The 23664-nt window shown below is 39.2% G+C and overlaps 1 protein-coding gene across 6 annotated transcripts in view; it reads left to right on the top strand.

Moving 5' to 3' along the window:
• DDR2 (discoidin domain receptor tyrosine kinase 2) overlaps positions 1-23664 on the top strand; it is a 182638-nt gene that overhangs the window by 120156 nt on the left and 38818 nt on the right. For all 6 annotated transcript variants that reach the window (XM_027527247.1, XM_027527273.1, XM_027527282.1 and 3 more), the window contains 5 exons: positions 6384-6486; positions 8079-8310; positions 8633-8780; positions 9160-9265; positions 20106-20289. In XM_027527247.1, the coding sequence (XP_027383048.1) occupies positions 6384-6486; positions 8079-8310; positions 8633-8780; positions 9160-9265; positions 20106-20289 (773 nt within the window). The remainder of the gene's footprint in view (positions 1-6383; positions 6487-8078; positions 8311-8632; positions 8781-9159; positions 9266-20105; positions 20290-23664) is intronic.

Here is a 23664-nt window from a genome sequence, read left to right as displayed (position 1 = left end):
AATGCCGGAGAGCAGCTCTCTTATGGATCTGCTGAGCAGCTTGCATCTTGGGAGAGACAGCTCGCCTCCAGTCACTCTTTTGGCTAAAGCAGAGGGCGCAGTCTGGTGCGCTGGGACAAACTTTGGGTTGGGATTCAGAAATGTGATCCAAGTCAAACCCTTACTGCTTAATAGTCATGGGACTTCAGTTTGTTTCCTCATATATATAATTTGAAAATAATAGTACATGCCCTGCCTATCATACTGAGTTATTGGAAGGGTAAAATGAGGTAGGCAATTGGACAGCACTTTGCAGACTGTGAAGAATTGTATTTTAGGGGTCAAGATGGCAATTGAGGGCACTGCGACATGGATGATAGCCAAAGGAGCCAGGAATATCTGCCTTGGGCAGCTCAGCCCCTTCCCCAGGAGGTCCCTGAGAGGAATATACCCACGAGGGACAGTTGCAAAGGGAAAGCAAAGTACAAATAACTGCACTTGTGTCCTGAATGCCCAGGCAAGTACTCTGGAAGACTGGACTAGGGCATGTAGATTGTGGGCTAGACCTCCAGAAGCCTTTCCTTGCCATTAAGTCACTGGTGATAAAGATTAATACATTTAGCACACCCAACAACATGTAGAAGAAGTTTCAAGCAGGGGCCTGGAGCAGACCTGGAGTCAGGGTACCACTTTTGCTGAATGACGGATTCGAGCAGAAGAGAGGACCATGCCCTGTGTGTGATTTTGAAATGTATGTTGACCTCACTCATTAGTAATCTTGGCTCTCTGGCATCTTGTATTAGAATTTCCTAATCCTTACTCCTCCCTTCAATTTCTCATTCTAGAGAGTTCAGAGTTTGAGAATTTGATGCTTTATTTGTGAAACTCCCAGATTTATACTTAAGATTTGCATTTAAGGGTCTAGAATAATGATTATCTGTGGAACCAATCACCTCTGAAGGAGAAATTATACATTTGATAAGAAAAGGCAAAACTAAATCCCCATGCTCATCTCTTGATTCAAATCTGACTTGGAAGATGAAGTGGACAGTAACACAGAAGAGTTTCAGTTGGGTATATGGCTATGTTTCTTGCCAAAGCTGCCTATATATGATTTTGCTTAATCATACTATTTCTGGGAGAGTTAGCTGGCCCAGAATCGTCCTTTCCCTAGGGCCAGACAAGAATCCAGGAGCTTTCCTCTGTGTGATACACACAGAAGGGCCTCTTGCCTTCCATTTGTCATTATTACAGTGGACGTCATTATTTTCCAAGCCCACCATGTTCCCAAGGACAGCAGTCTGGCTGTTTCTGTGCCAACCTTGGACACAATGCTCATGTGGAATCATTTTCTCTTTGACAATTTGCAGCCACTCCAGGGAACTTCTAGGAAAGGAGTTTGGCTCCTTCTAGCCTTGTGACTTCCCTGCCTCTGTCGCCTTCCTGCCTAGGGAAATCTCACCTCTCTTCCTACCATCTCTACTTCATGCTACAGTCCCTTAAAAAGCACAGGCTTTCTAGGAAGTCATTGGTTTTCAAGCAGTTTCTTTCTTATTTCTTCCCTGTCAACATAAATCTTCCAAGGGGTGGAGGAACAGGAAGGCCTGGCTACCTGCTTTGAAAAGGGGTTTGGAAATATACAAATAAAATCTCAATGTGTTATCCCATTCCAGAGGTTACTTTTTGAAAAATAACTTCACTGATGTACAACTCACATACAGTAGACTATGCACATTAAAAACGCATGATTTGGTCTGCTTTGACATGTGTATAGACCTGTGAAATCATCACCATAATCAGGATAATGACCATATCCACTCCTGCCAAAAGTTTCTTTGTGCCCCTTTGTAATTCCTCCTGCCTGCTCCTTCCTTCCCTAGGAAGCCACTGACTGGCTTTCTGTCGCTGTGGATTGACTTGTTTTCATTTTCTAGAACTATGTATAAATGGAAGCATGTAACATGTACTCTTTTTTGCCCCACTTCTTCAATACTCTCCCTCAGCAGATACTTTGAAAGTCATCTGTGCTGTAGTATGTATTGACGGAGCATCCTTTTTCATTCCTGCTGGGTAGTAGAGCTGGGACTAGGGTGAGGCAAAGGAGGGGCCCAGGGTGCAAAGTGGAAGCAGGCACTTGCCCTCTGCAAGGGCAGCGCTGGCACTCCCATGACCCTGGGAGTGAGTGCCTCCTGACATTTCGCACCCTCGGCTTCTCACTTGCTTCATTCTAATCCCAGTCCTGCTGAGTAGTATTTCATTGCATGGGTATATTGTGATTTGTTTATCCCTTTACCTGTTGATGACATATGATCATTTCCCAATGTTAATAACATATTGGAAATAAAGCTGTTAGGCACACTCCTAAGTCTTTGTATGAACATACACTTTTATGTCTTTTGGGCAAATACCTAGGAGTGAATTGGGCTTCCTAGGTGGCTCAGTGGTAAAGAATCAGCCTGTCGATGCAGGAGACTCCAGTTTGATTCCTGGGTTGGGAAGATCCCCTGGAGGAGGAAATGGCAACACATTTTAGCACACTTGCCCGGAAAACCCCATGGACAGAGGAGCCTGGCGGTTTACAGTCCATGGGTCACCAAGAGTCAGACACGACTGAGCACACACCCAAGCATAGATATGTGGGTCTACTTCTAGACTTTCTCCTGTTTCATTGGTACGCTTGTCTGTCTTTATACCAATATTACACAGTCTTGATTTCTATAGTTTTATGTCTTAAAGTCTGTGCTAATCCTTCCTCTTTGATCTTCTTTTTCAGTTTTTCAGCTTTTCTGTGATCTTTGCCTTTCCATATGTTTTTTAGAATCAATCTGTTCATTTATACTAAAGCGTCTGCTAAGACTTTGATTGGGTAGAATGGACGAATTGACTCTTTTGTCCCATGAATGCAGTAGCATAAATCTCTACTTCTTTAGATCTTTGATTTCTTTTTGCGTGTTGGGTGGTTTTTAGTATATAGGTCTTTCACATCCTTTGTCATGTTTGTTGTTGTTCAGTCACGCAGTCACGTCTGACTCTTTGCAATCCCTCGACTGTAGCACGCCAGGCCTCCCTGTCCCTCACCAACTCCCGAAGTTTGCCCAAGTTCATGTCCATTGCATCCAGCCATCTCCTCCTCTGCCTCCCTCTTCTCCTGCCCCCAATCTTTCCCGGTTATCAGGGACTTTTCCAGTGAGTTGGCTGTTTGCATCAGATGATCAAAATACTGGAGCTTCCGCTTCAGCATCAGTTTATTCCTAAGTATTTTGTAGTTTTTGATGGTATTGTTTGCTTTTTAGATTCCACATGTAAGTGAATCATATGGTATTTATCTTTGACTTATTTCACTTAATAATGCTTTCAGGATCCGTACATGTGGTCACAAATGGCAAGACTTCATTCTTTTTCTTATGACTGATTATCATTCTATTGTGTATACTCCATTGTGCATGTATGTACATATACATATATATGTACACACACACACACACACACACACACACACACACACACACATCTTCTTTACCCATTCACCTATCAAAGGACACTCATGTTGTTCCGTAACTTAGCTATTGTAAAGAATGCTACAATTGAAATGAAGGGTGAACATGTAGTTTTGAGTATGGTTTTCATTTTCTTCAGATAAATGCCCAGAAGTAGAATTGCTAGATTATATGGTAATCATTTTTAATTTTTTGAGGAAACTTTGTATTTTTTTCCATAGTTGCGGCACCAATTTACATTCTGCCAGCAGTGCACAAGCAGTCTGCTTTCTCCACATCCTCGCCGACACTTGTCACTTCCTATCTTTTTCACAATAGCCCTTCTGACAGATGTGACGTGCTGTCTCATTGTGGTTTTGATTTGCATTTCACTGGTGATTAGTGATGTTAAGTTTCTTTTCATATACTATCCATATGTTGACCATCTGTATGTCTTCTTTGGAAAGAAGTTAGTTGAAGAGTAGTTGAAATCTCCAACTATAATTATGAATTTGATAACTTTTTGGCAGTTTTTTGGGTTTTTTTTTGGCTTCATTTGTTGGAAGGTTTGTTATGAGGTGAATAAACGTTTATGACTGTCATGTATTCTTAATGAATGAACCCCTTTATCACTGTGAAATACTATCTTTATCCCTTGTCTTGATATATTGTGTCTGACATTCAGCTTTCTTTTGATTAACTTTTCATGGTATATTTTTTCCATATTTTCTTATAATTTATCTGTGTTTTTATATTTAAAATATGTTTCTTATAGGTTATATGTACTTTAAATTTGATTTTTCTTTTTAAATCCACTCTGATAATTCCTACTTTCTAATTGGTATATGTAGACCATTTCTATTTAATGGGAGTATTTATATGGTTAGCATAAAATCTATATTCTTGCTATTTGTTTTCTATTTGTCCTATTTGTTTCCTTTAATTCTGTTTTCTTTACAACTTTAATTGAATTTTTATGATTCCATTTTATCTTTTCTTGACTTAGTAGCCATAAGTCTTTAAAAAATATTATTTTAGTGCTTGCTTTACGGTTCATAGTGTACATCTTTAACTAAATAAAGTCTACCTTCACATGATGTTATATCACTTCACGTAGGGTATAAAAAAAAACCTTTCAACAGGCTAGCTTCTATTTTTCCTCTTTAAGTCTTTATGCTGTTATTGTCATGCATTTTAATTTTGTATATGTCCTAAACACAATGCTATTATTTTTGTTTAAATAGCCTATTACCTCTTAAAGAGATATAAATAACATTAAAAATCATCTTATTTACCATGTAATTGCCATTTTGAATGGGATATTTGCTGTCATCTTCATCTTTGGTCCTCTGATTGTAAAGTATCCTTTTCCTCTAGATGTTTTTAAAATTTTCTCTATCACCTGTTCTAAGCAACTGGATTATGATATGCTGTAACATAGTTTTCTTCATTTTTTTATGCTTCAGATTATTTTCTTGAGTTTATAATTTTCATCAAATTGAAACAATTTTACACCATTTTTATTCAAATAATTTTCTGTCTTCCTCCTTCCTCTTCTTCACCGAATCCATTTACATGTATATCTAGATATTTGAAATTGCTCCACATCTTACTGATGTTCTGCTTTTTGATTATTGCTTGATTCTCTTTTCTTTCATTGTTTCATTTGGAACAGTTTCTACTGTTGTCTTTATGTGTATTATTTTCCTTCCAATATGTGATTTGCTTTTAATTCCATTCAATGTATTTTAACTCACATATCATGTTTTACCTCTGGAAATTTGATTTACCACTTTTCTATATCCTCTATAGCTTTCCTTATATTTTTGAACCTGTGAAACACAGTTATGACTATTTTGGTGTTTTTCTTTTCCCATTCTAACTTCTATATTAATTATGAATCTGTTTCAATGGATTGATTTTTATTTTATTATAGATACTATCTCTCTGCCTCTCTTACAGCCCGATTTTTTTTAATTGCATGGGACATATGTATACTAAAAAATTATTCATTGTTTATCTGAAATTTAAATTTAGCTAAGGATCCTTTATTTTATTGCAAATTATGTCTTGAGACCTCTAGTCCGCTTGACCTCTCCAGACTCTTTTCTTTGTCTTCTGAGCTCAGGAAATCCTCCAGCCGCTGCCTGAGTTTTCACTCCCTCTGCTACAGCCTGGATGTGCTCATGGAAGTAAGCTGTTACCATTGTGGAGCTCATACTCTTTGTTTCCTTTCTCTCAGGAATTGCTGCCCTTTGTTGTCTGATTTTCATTATGTTGAAACTCAATTTTTCATATACTATTCCTATTTTTTGGTTGTTTTACCCAGGAGAACAAATCTGGTCTTTGTTAGTCTATCTTGGCTGAAGGAAGAAGTCCATCTCTAGAGATTATTATTCTTAGCCAGAGGCAAAAACATGCTGCTGATGGGGCCAAAGCTGTGTGTTCAGTACCTTTATAGGAGAGTTTAAAAATTTTTTTAAACTCTGCTCCATAGTTTTATGAAATCAGCTATCTAAGGAAAAAAAAAATGCTATGGGTCATAAAAGGTACATAGTAATTATGAGGATGTGAACTTACCACTGTTGTGAAACTGATTAGAAATGCATGTCTGCTAATAAGGAAATGGGGATGGGCCATGGAGTTATCACCAAGTGAAAGGATAAATTAGCACATTACAGGATTGTCAGAATTTGGACCAAAAGATAGGGTTGACTGAGGGTCAATGATTGGAAAACTGAATGCTAATAAGTTTGGAGGCCAGTCCAGGAAGAAAAGGCTGAGAGAGTCAGAGTGGTCAAACCAGGGCTGTAGGGGACTTAGTCCCTCTTTCCTGTCCAATAATCAACTGCATTCTGGCTGGGGGGGTCTCTGAAAATAAAAGTAACAGCATCTCCTCTCTTTTCTCTTTGGTTCCTCTTGGTTCAGCTGTATGCCGCTACCCTCTGGGCATGTCAGGAGGCCACATTCCCGACGAGGACATCACAGCCTCCAGTCAGTGGTCAGAGTCCACTGCTGCCAGATATGGAAGGTGAGAATGCGCACCTCAAAAAACCTGAGCTCTGGGTTGGACAGATGGCTCCCTTGGGGCTTTCCAGATGGCCCAGGGGTAAAATATCTGCCTGCCGATGCAGGCGATGCAGGTTCGATCCCTGCATTAGGAAGACCCCCTGGAGTAGGAAATGGCACTCCACTCCACTGTTCTTGCCTGGAGAATTCCATGGACCACCTGGCAGACTGCAGTCCATGGGGTTGCAAAGAGTCAGACACTTCTGAGGGACTGAGCATGCCATGCATGGGTTGGACAGAATAACTGGCTCAAGGGGCTAACAGAGAAGGATGACACTTGGTGGGAGCTGGTGGGAATGGGGAAGACATCATGTGCTAGTCTAGCAGTCTCACCCCTAGAGCCTCACCACCCATTGCGGGTTGGCTTATTGACATGTAGTACACCTGCTGTAGCCACTTTCTCACCATGAAGTACTGCAAGAAGTGGACTTCGGTGGTACCTATGGGAAAGTGCAGATTAGGTAGGACACTGGGAGTTGGGAGCCCTGATCCTCTTTTTGGTGAGTATCTGTGAAACGTCACTCACAGGAGAAGACATCAAGGACTCAATGAGGCATTGAGGTATCCAACAAATTCTTCCTTCCTCTCAAGGATACCTTACACTGAAGGGCCATCCTCATCCATAAACAAAATATGGTAGGTTTCTTCTGGTCTAATATCAAGGGTCCTTTAAAGCAATAAACACCCTTGTCAAAAACTATTTAACTTGTTAAGAAATAACCTTCTTCTTGGAATCTAGTTCTTTTGGTGTGAAGTATTGATCTCTGTTAAAATGGAAGCATCCATTTTAAGCCTTACTATAAACATCCCTATAAACCTTCTCCATGATTTCTGTCTTGATGTGTGAAAGATTAGAGTGATGTCTGGTGGGGCTGGAAGGGAGTGGCCATGAGTAGGTATCATCTGTGAGAAGAGACACATTCCTGAGAAGAGGGAAGAGGGGAAGAGGGTCCCAAAATAAACTTTACAATGATTTCACAATTTTGCTTGCTGGTTGGTCATCCTGGAGGTCATAAAATGAAACCAGATTATTTACTTTTCCCTGACATGCCCTTACTCCTCACTCTCACCATAGGTTTTCATGGCTTTTTGCTGAGCTGCCACGCTCACCCTGCTGGTTGAAATTCCACTGCATTGCACAACCCACACTGCAGATCTGATGATTCCTCCCTCCCCACTCCTATAACTTGATATCCAGGCAAGGAGTGGTTAGCTTTGTTATAAGGAATAGAGGGTAGGGAGGGTTTCATTGCATGGGACCTCCCCTGAGACCTCTAAACAAGGGTGGGAAGTAAAGGCTACATGTTATCTGAAGGTCTCCATCTCCTTGGTGGTGACTGTCTTTCTGGGTTTCATGGTGCCTGAGGGAGAGGGAACTGGCCACAAGTGGGTATGGTGGTGACAGTCAGACTGGTGGGGAGAGCCCAAAAAGTCCATCTGGACTGGACTCCCAGCCTGCTCTCTCCCTTCAGGACTGGCAGCTGCTTGCTGGGGACTGGTAAATAACTGTGGTTTCACGGTTCCTTCCTCTTCCCCTAACCCTCATCCATCAAGGCTGGACTCGGAAGAAGGGGATGGAGCCTGGTGTCCTGAGATTCCAGTGGAACCTGATGACCTGAAGGAGTTTCTGCAGATTGACTTGCACACCCTGCACTTTATCACTCTGGTGGGGACCCAGGGACGCCATGCAGGGGGCCATGGCATTGAGTTTGCCCCCATGTACAAGATCAACTACAGTCGAGATGGCACTCGCTGGATCTCTTGGAGGAACCGGCATGGGAAACAGGTAAGAAGAAGAGACATCCAAACCCTGGGATGTCTGGGACTGTATTTTGACTTAGGCTAGAAGAGGAAGCACACAGATTGTCTATGCAGGTGTATGTGTCCACAGACCTGCCATTCCCTTGGGAATGTGTGACCCAAGATGAAGAGGATAGGATGGGGGCACAGACAGGGATATCAAGGCTGCTGAGAGAGCTGTGAATGAATACATTCTGCTCCTTGAATTAAAAAGAAAGGTTCCATCAAAGAGATAATGACTTGGGGAATGAAGAAGAGTCAGCGTAACTTCATTGCAACTCCTCACTCTTTCTCTTCCTTCTTCTTAGGTGCTGGATGGAAATAGTAACCCCTATGACATTTTCCTAAAGGATTTGGAGCCACCCATTGTGGCCAGATTTGTCCGCTTTATCCCAGTAACTGATCACTCCATGAATGTGTGCATGAGGGTGGAGCTTTACGGATGTGTCTGGCTGGGTAGGTGTCTAAAGAGAGGGAGCTTATAAACTTTATTAAAAACATCAACCCCTGGTCAATAAAGGCAATCAAATCAGAAGGAGGATTTCCTTCCACTAAGAATTTCACTGGAATTACTAATCATCCTGGTTAGAGTAAAGAAAGGAATATTATTCATCCACCCAGGGTGTGGTGCCCCACACCAAGTTACTCTGCTGACTGTTGCTGCAGAGGAGTGCTCCCCAGGATTGCTCCTTGTGTGCCCAGATTGAATCCCAGGTGGGCACACTGCTCAAAATAGCACTCTTGAAGCCTCAGATAGTTCCCTGGGATAGCTGGTCTAAGCAGCAGGTACATCTCCTTCTCAAAGGCACTGACACATCCATGTTTCCTTTGGCAGATGGCTTGGTGTCTTACAGCGCTCCAGCTGGACAGCAGTTTGTACTGCCGGGAGGCTCCATCATTTATCTCAACGATTCTGTCTATGATGGAGCTGTTGGGTACAGGTAAATCCTGGGAGACGTTAATCATCAGACTAGGCAAATGACCACCAGAAGAGAATAATACTTTATCATGGCCTGGGAACAACACTCAGTGAATCAATCAACTAGCTAGTGTTTATTTGGCACTTATACTAGGCATCGTGAGATAAATTTAGACAAAGTAAAATCAATTCAGTTCAGTTCAGTCACTCAGTCATGTCCGACTCTTTGTGACCCCATGGACTGCCGCATGTCAGGCTACCCTGTCCATCACCGACTCTCGGAGCTTGCTCAAATTCATGTCCATCAAGTTGGTGATACCATCCAACCATCTCACCCTGTGTCATTCCCTTCTCCTCCTGCCTTCAATCTTTCCCAGCATCATGGTCTTTTCCAATAAGTCAGTTCTTCACATCAGGTGGCCAAAGTATTGGAGTTTCAGCTTCAGCCTGAGTCCTTACAGTGAACATTCAGGACTGATTTCCTTTAGGATGGACTGGTTGGATCTCCTTGCAGTCCAAGGGACTCTCAAGAGTCTTCTCCAACACTACAGTTCAAAAGCATCAATTCTTTGATGCTCAGCTTTCTTTATGGTTCAACTCTCACATCCATACATGACTACTGGAAAAACCATAGCTTTGACTATATGGACCTTTGTCAGTAAAGTAATATATCTGCTTTTTAATATGCTGTCTAGGTTGATCATAGCTTTTCTTCCAAGGAGCAAGTGTCTTGATTTTGGAGCCCAAGAAAATAAAATCTGTCACTGTTTCCATTGTTTTCCCACTTAGTTGCCATTAAGTGATGGGACTGAATGCCATGATCTTCATTTTTAGAATGTTGAGTTTTAAGCCAGCTTTTTCACTCTCCTCTTTCACTTTCATCAAAAGGCTCTTTAGTTCTTTGCTTTCTGCCATAAGGATGGTGTCATCTGCATATCTGAAGTTATTGATATTTCTCCCAGCAATCTTGATTACAGCTTGTGCTTCATCCAGTCCAGCAGTTCTCATGATGTACTCTGCATCTAAGTTAAATAAGCAGGGTGACAATATACTATACAGCCTTGATGTTCTCTTTTCCTGATTTGGAACCAGTTTGTTGTTCCATGTTCTAACCATTGTTTCTTGACCTGCTTACAGATTTCTCAGGAGGCAGGTCAGGTGGTCTGGTATTCCCATCTCTTTAAGAATTTTCCACAGTTTGTTGAGATCCACACAGTCAAAGGCTTTGGCGTAGTCAATAAAGCAGAGGTAGATGTTTTTCTGGAACTCTCTTGCTTTTTTGATGATCCAACAGGTGTAATGGATGTAGTCTTTATTTGGAAGGAACTGAGAGCCTAGTTTGGCAAGACAAAGTGAAAGTGAAAGTGTTATTCGCTCAGTCGGGCCCAACTCTTTGCGACCACATGGACTGTAGCCTGCCAGGCTCCCTGTCCATGGGATTTTCTAGCAAGAATAATGAAGTGGATTGCCATTTCCTTCTCCAGGGGATCTTCAACAAGACAAAATAATCACAAGGAAAACAGTAAATTATACAAAGAAGAACTAAATGTTGTAGTATGATAAGGTAGCCATATTTTTGACCCTCAAAACAGGACATGAGGTCTAACATAAATAATAGCCTACTTATGGAGACAAAGGGCCAGAAGAACTAAAGCTACAATGAATTAGACTTAAAAAGAAGTTCAGAAAGAATGAATTCCATATATGTAAATGCTTTAGAAATTGTGACAAGGAGACTGTTAAGACTTATAATAGACAAGGAAAGTTTCTAGGATGAGATGATAGTTGGCAAAAAGGAGGTCGGTAGAGGGAGCAGAGGAAAGGAATCAGAGATGAGGACCAGAATGACCTGACTACAGCAGAAGCTAGAACTGGGAACAGCAGAAGGACTGATGGATACTGGAAGTGAACCAAGGGAGGGCCACGGTAGAGGAATATGTTCAGATACAGGAGGAATTTAGGGTTGGTTAAGAGATGTTCCCACCTATCCCGATTCATTCCAAGTCTTGCCATCCTTCTACCCCAGATCAATAGTTTGCTCTCTGAAGTTGATCTTTGCACAGGTTGACCTTGGCAGAGAGGTCTCAATTATAGTGGAGCCCACACTGCATAATGGAGGTTGTGGGTGGTTGAGAGAGAGAGAAATTAGTGAGTCTCAGGAAGAGGACTGTGGAGTTACAGCACTTCCATTGTCTTGCTGCTGCTGCTGCTGCTGCCAAGTCGCTTCAGTGGTGTCCGACTCTGTGTGCTGTGAAGAATAAAGTACTGCCTTCAGCTTCCCGATCCCTATCTGAAGACCTGACTCATCAGGATTTCTATTGCAAATCACTTCCTTTCCATCTACTTTTAGTCATTGTTCTTCCCCCTTTACATAACTTGGTCTTGGCATCATTTCACTTAGCCACACCCAACTGCCATAAATCAAGGCTCAGAGGAAAGCAGAGATCAATTGAATTCAGTTTAGTTTAGTAAATCTTTGCTTATCAACTGTTACTACACGCAAGGAATTTGGTAGGGATTCAAATATAGTAAAGTCATTGATCCTACCTTTAAGAAGTTCACAGTTTATTAGCCATCTGTATGTCTTCTTTGGAGAAACATCTGTTTAGGTGTTCTGCCTATTTTTTTAAATTTGGTTGCTTTTCCATAAGCCTATTCTCTATGTCTGTTTCTCCATTGCTGCCCTATAAATAAGTTCTTCAGTAACATTTTTCTAGATTCCATATATACGCATTAGAATACGATATTTATCTTTGTCTTTCAGACTTACTTCACTCTGTATAATAGGTTCTAGGTTCATCCACCTCATTAAGACTGACTCAAATGGGTTCCTTTTTATGTCTGAGTAATATTCCATTGTGTACCACACCTTCTTTATCCATTCATCTGTTGATAGACATCTAGGTTGCTTCCTTGTTCTGCTGCTACTGCTAAGTCGCTTCAGTCATGTCCGACTCTGTGCGACCCCACAGACGGCAGCCCACTAGGCTCCTCTGTCCCTGGGATTCTCCAGGCAAGAATACTGGAGTGGGTTGCCATTTCCTTCTCCAGTGCATGAAAGTGAAAAGTGAAAGTGAAGTCACTCAGTTGTGCCCGACTCTTAGTAACCCCATGGACTGCAGCCTACCAGGCTCCTCCGTCCGTGGGATTTTCCAGGCAAGAGTACTGGAGTGGGTTGCCATTGCCTTCTCCGGAGTGGCTTGCCATTGCCTTCTCCGGCTTCCTTGTTCTAGCTATTGTAAATAGTGCTGCAGTGAACAATGGGATACATGTGTCTTTTCCAATTTTGGTTTCCTCAGGGTATATGCCTAGGAGTGAGATTGCTGGGTCACATGCTGGTTTTATTCCTAGCTTTTTAAGGAATCTCCGTACTGTCTTCCAGAGTTGCTGTATCAATTTACATTCCCACCAACAGTGCAGGAGCGTTCCCTCTTCTCCACACCCCCTCCAGCATTTATTGTTTGTAGACTTTTTGATGATGGCCATTCTGACCACTGTGAGGTGATATCTCATTGTAGTTTTGATTTGCATTTCTCTAATAATGAACTGAACTGAACTGAATAATAAGTGATGTTGAGCATCTTCTCATGTTTGTCAGCCATATGTATGTCTTCTTTAGAGATATGTCTGTTTAGGTCTTTTCCCCACTTTTTGATTGGGTTGTTTGTTTTTCTGGCATTGAGTTGTATGAGCTGCTTGTATATTTTGGAAATTAATCCTTTGCCAGTTGTTTCATTTGCTATTATTTTTCTCCCATTCTGAGGTTTGTCTTTTCACCTTGCTTATAGTTTCCTTTGCTGTGCAAAAGCTTTTAAGTTTAATTAGGTCCCACTTGTTTCCTTTTGTTTTTATTTCTGTTACTCTAGGGGTGGGTCATAGAGGATCTTGCTTTGATTTATGTCATCGAGTGTTCTGCCTATGTTTTCCCCTAAGAGTTTTAAAGTTTCTGGTCTTACATTTAGGTCTTTAATCCATTTTGAGTTTATCTTTGTGTATGGTGTTAGGAGGCGTTCTAGTTTCATTCTTTTACACGTATCTGTCCAGTTTTCCCAGCACCATTTATTGAAGAGGCTGTCTTTGCCCCATTGTATATTCTTGCCTCCTTTGTCAAAAAATAAGGTACCCATAGGTGCATGGGTTTACTTCTGGGCTTCATATCTTGTTCCATTGGTCTATATTTCTGTTTTTGTGCCAGTACCATACTGTCTTGATGACTGTAGCTTTGTAGTATAATATGAAGTCAGGAAGGTTGATTTCTCCAGCTCCATTCTTCTTTCTCAAGACTGCTTTGGCTATTTGGGGTCTTTTATGTTTCCATATGAATTGTGAAATTTTTTGTTCTAGTTCTGTGAAAAATGCCATTGGTAATTTGATAGGGATCGCACTGAATCTGTAGGTCACATTTGGTAGTATAGTCATTTTTCACAATGTTAATTCTTCTTACTCAGGAACATGGAATATCTCTCCATCTGTTTATGTCATATTTGATTTCTTTCATTAGTGTCTTATAATTTTCTGTGTACAGTTCTTTTGTCTCCTTAGGTAAGTTTATTCCTAGATATTTTATTCTTTTTGTTGCAATGGTGAATGGGATTGATTCCTTAATTTATCTTTCTGATTTCATTGTTAGTATATAGAAATGCAAGTTATTTCTGTGTGTTGATTTTGTATCCTGCAACTTTGCTAATTTCACTGATTAGCTCTAGTAATTTTCTAATACTATATTTAGGGTTTTTTATGTACAGTATCATGTCATCTGCAAACAATGAGAGCTTTACTTCTTTTCCAATCTGGATTCTTTGTATTTCTTTTTCTTCTCTGATTGCTGTAGCTAGGATTTTCAGAACTATGTTGAATAATGGTGATGAATGTGGACACACTTGTCTTGTTCCTGATCTTAGGGGAACACTTTCAGTTTTTCACCATTGAGAATAATGTTTGCTGTAGACTTACCATATACGGCCTTTACTATGTTGAGGTAGGTTCCTTCTATGCCCATTTTTTTTGAAGAGTTTTAATCATAAATGAGTGCTGAATTTTGACAAAGGCTTTTTCTGCATCTATTGAGACTGTCATATGATTTTTATCTTTCAATTTGTTAACATGGTGTATCACATTGATTGATATTCATATATTGAAGAATCCTTGCATTCCTGGAATAAATCCAACTTGATCATGGTGTATGTGCTTTTTGATGTGTTGCTGAATTCTGTTTGCTAAAATTTTGTTGAGGATTTTTGCATCTATGTTCAGCAGTGATATCGGCCTGTAGTTTTCTTTTTTTGTATTGTCTTTGTCTGGTTTTGGTATCAGGGTGATGGTGGCCTCATAGACTGAGTTTGGGAGTATTCCTTCCTCTGCAGTTTTTTGAAAGAGTTTTAGAAGGATAGGCATTAGCTCTTGATAGAATTATCCTGTGAAGCCATCTGGTCCTGGGCTTTTGTTTTTAGGGAGATTTTTGATCATAGCTTCAATTTCAGTGCTTGTAATTGGGTTGTTCATAATTTCTATTTCTTCCTGGTTCAGTCTTGGAAGATTGAAGCTTTCTAAGAATCCGTCTGTTTCTTCCAGGTTATCCATTTCATTGCCATATAGTTGTTTATAGTAGTCTCTTATAATCCTTTGTATCTTTGCATTGTCTGTTGTAAGCTCTCCTTTTTCATTTATAATTTTGTTGAATTTATTCTTCTTTCATTTTTTCTTAATGAGCCTGGCTAAAGGTTTGTCAATTGTTTTTTTATCTTCTCCAAGAACCAACTTTTAGTTTTACTAATCTTTACTGTTGTTTCTTTCATTTTTTTTTTTTTGATTATTTCTGCTCTGATCTTTATGATTTCTTTCCTTCTAATTTTGTTTTTTTTTTTGTTCTTCTTTTCCCAGTTGTTTTAGGTGTAAAGTTAGGTTGTCTATTTGATGTTTTTCTTCTTTCTTGAGGTAGGATTGTATTGCTATAAAGTTCCCTTTTAGAACTGCTTTTGCTGCATCCCATAGATTTTGAGTTATCGTGTTTTCATTGTCATTTGTTTCTAGAAATTTTTTTATTTTTCTTTTGATTTCTTCAGTAACCTGTTGGTTATTTAGAAATGTATTGTTTAATCTCCATTTGATTTTATTTTTTACAGTTTTTTCCTTGTAATTGATATCTAGTGCCGACGTCCAGCCCCAGCTCATCCAGGGAGTTCGAAGCAGGGACGGCATCGGCGAGGATCAGGATACAATAGCTTCAATTAGATATTAATTAGAGATGTAAAGAGTAATAGAATGAAGATAGCTCAGTAGGAAAATTCAGTGGAGAAAAGAGGCTGAGTAGCTTGGTTTACACGGGAGACCAATAAAACTTCAAGACAAGAAGTTTGCACCACTTACGTAGGCTGCAGGCATCCTTCCATTCTCCCGAAGGAGAGGAGACCCTGAGGCCTCCCCAGTCGGATCTTAGAAGCCCAGGCATAATTAGTAAGCATGGCAGGTTCTGTGCTCCAGATGGAGACTCAGCCAGAGTTTGAGAGAGAGAGTGACATGGGGAGACCAGTATTTCGAGAAACTGATCCCAATTCTTTATTTTCCATGGTCTACTTTTATACACTGAGATGTTATGCAAAAGTCACATGGGGTCAGCAGTCCTGACTTTTATCAAAGTCAAGTGCTTCATACAAATGTATACAGAGGTCTCAGGGGTGTTACATCATCTTCTGCCCAGGGGGCCTGCTGACAATTTATGACCCTCTCCTTGTGACAGCAGTCAGTCAACCAGGACACTTATTTCTTCAGGGGTGATTATTCTTAAAAAAGACTCCACCTTCCGAAGGTACCAGATAAAGTTACATTCCTATAGGGTGAGGGTGTAGTGGGTTTTAATTAAGGAAAGAATTTACTTAGCCTAAGGTCTGACGTGATTAATATCAAAGGTTAATACTTATTTCTTCTATATATTCATTAATATGTGTAAGGGCAGGGGATGTGGAGACTTAGCAACAAACATTGGCTCAACAAATGAAAAACCCTTCACCAATACAATTTCTAATCAGCCCATTATACTTATACTAATAGTTTTCTAACTTCTCTAAAGAATCTGTTTTTAGAAGGTTTAAACCATCACAGTTGGGAGGCTGTGAGCAATCACATGTGGCTGGACAAGCCTGTCAGGCAGGCTAGAGAACCTTCAGAGGAGTTTGTAGGTTAAAACACTCTTGTCACACCCAGGAGTTTTTATTAACTGGAGCTCTAAGTTAACTCCTTCTCCGAAAGAGGTGGTGGGGGACAGCACCCCGTAAAGTCAGAAGTGTAGGTGAGAGCACAAAGTAGTAAAGTAGGCAGGCTCTGGTTATGGGGGTAGATGCTCGAGAATTTCCAGGGGGACTCCTGAGGCTTGATCCCGCCTTTGTGTATGTCGAGCCTTCTTCCTCATGACCTTTGCCACAGGCGGAGGTCCTCCCACCGGCTCCCTGCAATCTAGTCTCAGTGTTGTGGTTGGAGAAGATGCTTGATATGATTTCAATTCTCTTGAATTTACTGAGGTTTGATGTATGACCCAAGATGTGGTCTATCCTGGAGAATGTTCCATGTGCACTTGAAAAGAAGGTGTATTCTTCTGCATTTGGATGGAATGTCCTGAAGATATCAATGAGATCCATCTCATCTAATGTATCATTTAAGACTTGTGTTTCCTTATTAATTTTCTGTTTTGATGATCTGACCAGTGGTGTGAGTGGGGAGTTAAAGTCTCCTACTATTATTGTGTTCCTGTCAATTTCTCCTTTTATATCTGTTAGTGTTTGTCTTATGTATTGACATGCTTCTATGTTGGGTGCATAGATATTTACAACTGTTATGTCTTCCTCTTGGATTGATCCCTTGCTCATTATGCAGTGTCCTTCCTTATCTCTTGTAATCTTCTTTATTTTAAGGTCTCTTTTGTCTGATGAGGATTGCTACTCCAGCTTCCTGTTGCTTCCCATTTGCATGCAATATATTTCTCCATCCTTTCACTTTCAGTCTATATGTATCTTTAGGTCTGAAGTGGGTTTCTTGTAGACATATATATGGGTCTTGTTTTTGTATCCATTCAGCCAGTCTGTGTCTTTTGGTTGGAGCATTTAATCTATTTACATTTAAAGTAATTATTGATAGATATGTTCCTATTGCTATTTTCTTAATTGTTTGGGGTTGATTTTGTAGATCTTTTCCTTCTCTTCTATTTGTTGACTATACAAGTCCCTTTAACATTTGTTGTAAAGCTGGTTTGGTGGTACTAAATTCTCTTAACTTTTGATTGTCTGTAAAGCTTTTTATTTCTCCAACAATTTTGAATGAGATCCTTGTTGGGTGCAGTAATCTTGGATGTAGATTTTTCCATCTTTTCATCTTGTTTATGGCTTCCTTTGCTGTGCAAAAGCTTTTTAAGTTTAATTAGATCCCATCTGTTCATTTTTATTTCCACTACCCTAAGAGGTGGGTCATAGAGGATCTTGCTGTGATTTATGTCAAAGAATGTTCTGCCTATGTTTTCCTCTAAGAGTTTTATAGTTTCTGGTCTTACATGAAAAAGTGCTCAACATCGCTTATTATTAGAGAAATGCAAATCAAAACTACAATGAAGTATCACCTCACAACCATCAGTATGGCCATGATTTTAAAAATCTACAAATGATAAATTATAGAGAGAATGTGGAGAAAAGGGAGCCAAGGCCAGGAAGAAGAGACAAGGAGGGGGAGTTGTTCTTCTTTATCAACATCACCAACACAATGAGCTGCTGAAGATTTTTTTAAAGCTGGAGAAGAACATGATGGGAGCTGTACTTTAGGTAGATTCATTAAGCTATTCAAAGGCTAGATTTGAATAGAAAGAGAGGATAAGAGGGGAATATATTCTAATTCCAAGTTCAGTCACATGAAAAGAGTTAAGGACCCAGGCCAAAGTGGTGACTGTGAGAATGGGAATGAGAAAGAGGTACTCACTTCGGGACCACTGGATGTGAGAAAGAGTCAGATGAACCATGGTAGTCCAGGTAACGCAAACAATGAAGGTGACATGTATTCACTCAACAAATACATGCTTATTTTATGCCAGGAACTCTCAGTGGAAATGGAAGAGAAGTAGAGTTGACAGAAATGGGAAATCTAGGTGAAAGATTTAGTGTAGACACAGATGATGATGGATTCAGTTTGGGTTATTAATGTAAGGAACTGATAGGACATTCAGATGGAGAAATAAGGCAGATAACTAGAAATATGATTCTGGATGGACCCCAGAGAAAAGGTAAAAAAAAAAAAAAAAGATTGCAGAGATTTAGACATAATCAGCTTCCACCTCATAATTGAGGTCATGAGATATCTAGTTGGGGTGTGGCTGAGTGAGAAGATAACAAAGTTACCTAATTCAAGTTCTCAGGAAATAAACAGTCATAGTAGCAAAAGTTACTTATTTAAATTTTTAAAAATCTAAAAGTAATGTATACTCTTGTAGAAATTCTAACAGTCCTAAAGTGTATAAAGTAAACAGGCAAAGTTTCTTTCCTTACTCTTTCCCCATTTGATTAAATTCTGATTAAAGAGAATTGAATTAGCATTCCTTTTAATTGTGTTGCTTTTCTGAAGATTTTCATGGGGATTTATTTTTCTGGGGACAATAGGAAATACATTCATGACAAGTAAACTTATGCTGTCCTAGCCTTTTTGATCTGTAGAGAGAAGAAAAAGAAGGCAAAACCTTGGAAGGGAGAGCCAGGGTTTAGTCCCTGTAGATAAATATTATAATTTGCCAAACATTTTTCAATGAGCAAATATATTTAAAAATATATCTGTAAGCTTGGCACAATCACTGTAATCAGTTTTTTTTTTTTGGTAATTCACAAATTTTACATGGCATTGCTTTGCCTGTAACCTCAAGGATCACACAGAATATTGCTTGAGGGTGACGATCCCAGTCTTTTCATTTGGGAGACTCCTGACATAGCTTCCAGAGCCTGAGGAGACAGCAACTCCACATGATGTGTTCTCATTCTGTCCCTCCATAAAAGAAGGAAGGAGGTCTCTTTATGTTCTTCAAACTTTAAACAGAAGCAGTCAGGCTTCTGGCAATTTCAGCCATTCACAATAGCCTCACACTCAGAAGTGGAAAGGCTGCCAAACTAGAAAAGAAAATGCAATCCAATACCTGAGATACTCATGTGGACCCATGCGTTTTACTACATGACTCTAGTATTCTACAAATGGAATTAGAATTAAATTAGTATTTAAATTTGGCAGTGGTTACTTTTTCCCCCTTTAGTTTGATATCAAATTAAGTTGTTGGGGATGTGAAGTAGAAGGCAAGACTGGCTGCTCTGGAATTGACTCATCAAACAATAACAATATACAGTCAAAGGGGAGTCAGGAAAATTTCCAACCAGCTCTGAAACCATTTATTTAGTGATAAGCAAGTGCCACCATCTACTACATTATTCATTCTATGCATTCACTTATTTACTCATTAATGGATGAATTTGCCAAACGCACTTGATAATGTGGAATCGTTATATAAAGACTTATTATGTTAAGTATAAGAACAGGTAAGGATACAATAGATCATAGAAAGCTTTTCATATAAAATGATTTTTAAAAGTGTTTAAAAGCTTTGCTATAATAGAGTTAAGTATCCAATATTTTGTAAAATTCATTATATGGAATTCTTTGTTCCCCATTGATGTAGGATAAATGAGTCAGTACTGTAAACTATATTGGATTTTTCATAATTCTTCAACCTCCAAGATAATCAACTCTTACAAAACCTGGGGTGGAGAAACTGGATAAAAACTCTTCTGTAAATGTGCGATTAACTCCAAGTTCCTCTCTCCTGTTTTCTTCTCCTTTTTTGGTTTGAGCAGCATGACTGAAGGGCTGGGCCAGTTGACTGATGGGGTGTCTGGCCTGGATGATTTCACGCAGACCCACGAGTACCATGTGTGGCCGGGCTATGACTATGTGGGCTGGAGAAACGAGAGTGCCACCAATGGTTACATCGAGATCATGTTTGAGTTTGACCGCATCAGGAATTTTACTACTATGAAGGTCAGTGGAGTTAGGCATGGAAGCCAAAATCATGATTGAGGGAAAAGGCATGCTGGGAAGAACCTGAGGGTAATGCCAGCAGAACAGGATTCAAATACATATTCTACTGCTAACTAGCTGCAGGCATTTCATGAGTCACTTCATTTCTCTGGGGTGGTTTCTTCATTTGTAAATAAGCGTGTTGGACTAGGTCACTGTTTTTCAATGTATTTTGTTGCTGTTGTCTCATCAACAGAGTTGACATATTCATTATGCAAATTGGGTGCACTGTCTGGGACCCATACTTTAAGCCCGCAGAAATGATTTAACTTCTTTTACTGTCAGAATAAAAGAAATGAGTTTTAGGGTCAAAGTTATTCTCATCTTTTTTAACAAACATGGTTGTAAAATATAATTTTAATGTGTTTTTATGAAGGGTAGGGCCCACAAGGGCAGAAGTGACTAGGGCCATGGACATCATTACTTGGCTCTGCCCAGCACTCTTCAGGGAGGGGACACGCTCTTGTCAGTAAGGGTGGCTCACTGTAGCTCTGATGATCAATGGAAGAAAAAAGGGCTCTATATTTTGAACCAGTCTCCACCCTCTGAGTATTTTCTCTATGCCCACAGCACTGAGAAACCGTGATAAAAGATCCCATACACTTCTATTCCCAGAGTTCTTTGTTTCCTTATCTATGATCAGCTATATGTGTATGTGTCTGGTTCTCTTATTAGACCTCAAGCTCCTCCAAGGTGGTGACTCTGCTTTCTGATCTCAGTACCCAAGCACCTGGCAGTTATATATATGCAGGCTCAAAAAATGTTTGCAAATGAACAAATGATATCCTTTATTGCCTACTTTCGCCATGTATATCTCTGTATCTCTGCCACGTAGGGTAGAAGGAGGAGGAGATACGATGAACAGCAATAAGACACTGAAAATGCAATTGTATTTTCTCAACTATAAACAGAAACTTGTAGAAGGACTGGGGCCAGGCAAGAGAAATTGCTGTGACTTCTGGCTGGGCCAACATCTGGATTTTAGACCTCAGGTCCAGATTCTGAGATCTCTGTGACTCTTTGCCTAGCCAGAGGAGTTTTATCCAATGAATGAGATTCAAGGCAAGTGAGGTGGTGTGGTTTTAACCCAAGTCTTTTCTAAGCTCTCAAATGTAAGTTATTAGGTTTTTTAATTTGTTTTTGCTAAAATGCCATCACCCCAAAGTCCGCATTAAAATGCAAAAGTTAATGTCTTCAATGCAATAGCAGAAGTGATTTTATCAGTTTATTATTACAGAGTAGTTAAGAGTGAGTAGGTAAATTTTATTGAGGACTTGGATGAAAGCTGAAAGATCTGGGGAAAGGACAGCTCTGTGAAGAGTTAAGTGAGACCCTGAGAAGAGCTTAGGGAGGGGACTTAAGGCCTGATTTCCATTTTCTCTGGGGTAGGGCCTTTCAGGACAGCCCACCCTAGATGTAAGCATTGAGGACATCTCTGTTGGTATGGTGGTACTTAGCTCAAATGGTCATTTTGCCTTTTCAAACCCATGTATGTTTCAGAGAGAAAGGAATAGAAGGGAAGAAAACGTCCATGTGAAGTGTGACCAGATTAGATGTTAAACCTGAATGCTAGATTCTGGGGTAAACAGATGAATAAGAAATAGTTTCTTTCTTGGGACAGTTTGAGGTTCAGTGGGGAAAGACACTATTTGCAGAAATACGTATGTAGGAACCCTGAAGAAGGGAAACTGTTTTACCATTAAGACTTTACACATGTTGTAAAACATGTGTGCAATTGTGTATAACAAATTGTCCTAGTAAATAAAAATTTGTTAATTCTTGGCATGAAACTGGAGTCAGAAAGAAAATGCATGTCTATTACATCACTCTCACATGTTAAGATGATAATATCTCCTAATTGGATAATTAGTTATTATAATATAGTTAATATTATAATAGTTATAAAAGATAATAATATAGTTATTATAATAATAATAATATAATATTATTAATACTATTAATAATAATAGTATAAAAGATTATAATATAGTTATTAGTTATATGATAAGAACAGAAAAATATACCTGGTCTGCCAGTGTGTTGCTCATGAATGGTTCTTTGGCAGTTGTAAAACATGTGTGCAATTGTGTATAACAAATTGTCCTTCACAAGTTTTTTTGCGGGGAGGAGGGAAATTTGCATGGTAGCAAAACTGTGTATTCTTCAAAGAAAAATTTATTTGTGTTGTGAATAAGATGTATACCCAATGTGTACCTATGAACAAGCATATCAATTCATTGTATATCATTGGGAGAATTTCTAGTCCCACAAATAATAAAATGTATTTTAAAACCCCCATAAAGCTATAATATTAACTCAATTGACTTTTATCTTCCTGAGTCCCCAGCCACTCCTGTGTAGTTTATCACAGGTCAAAATTATTCAAAAGCATATTCTGCAATGAGAAGGTACCAGAAACTTCTCAGGAGCTGACTCAGGGTTGGTCCTCTTAAGGCTAAGAGGCTGAACAGGTATCTACCTTGTTTTAACTTTTCTGAAACAAAAAGTAATGATGACTTTCAGGTCATCAATGTCTTCTAGAGAGGAGTTTTGCTTCCTAGGCAAAGTACTGCCCATTTCCTTCTCTGCCCTGATTGTAGTTAAAATACAGCATTTAGAAGAAATGTGAATCCACAGAGCGTTTAGAAAATGAAAACATTACATATGTCAAAACAAATGGGATACATATAAAACTACACTGAATAAAATTCATGGTATTGAATATTTTCTTCATTATTAAAAAAGGAAGATATAAAACAAATGAACTAGACACTTAATTCCAACATCAAAGATTAATGTATAAACCAATTAATTAAAACTGGAAAACTATATAAATTATTGTAAACCCAAGAGCTTTTTCTTTGGAAAAATGTAAAATGAAAATAAAAGACAAACAAGGAAAAAAATTAAAAGAGATTCTGAAATATATATATATATATAAATGCATTTTAAAATGTTTTCTATTTATTAAATAAATATTTTTATTTATTTATTTTTTAATATAAATTTATTTATTTTAATTGGAGGCTAATTACTTTACAATATTGTATTGGTTTTGCCATACATCAACATGAATCTGCCATGGGTGTTTAAGTCCATTGGGGAATGAAATCCTGTTCTATGTATTTGCATTCCAGGAGGATTCCCAAAACATTTGTAGGTCAGATTATTGTCTTCCCCACAGACCACTTATCCAACACTCCACAGATTTCAAAACATCTGAAAAATCTATTGAAGCCGTAGATGGCATTTCTTTGATTCTGTTCTTAGCCTTATTCTACTTACTTGTGTTCAATAGACTGGAGCTATTAATTCATCCCAAAGAAGATATTAACA

Source organism: Bos indicus x Bos taurus, chromosome 3 (assembly GCF_003369695.1).
Source record: "Bos indicus x Bos taurus breed Angus x Brahman F1 hybrid chromosome 3, Bos_hybrid_MaternalHap_v2.0, whole genome shotgun sequence".
Classification (NCBI taxonomy): Eukaryota; Metazoa; Chordata; class Mammalia; order Artiodactyla; family Bovidae; genus Bos; species Bos indicus x Bos taurus.
Note: the sequence above shows the minus strand (reverse complement) of the source record. Positions and strands in the feature narration are given on the sequence as shown.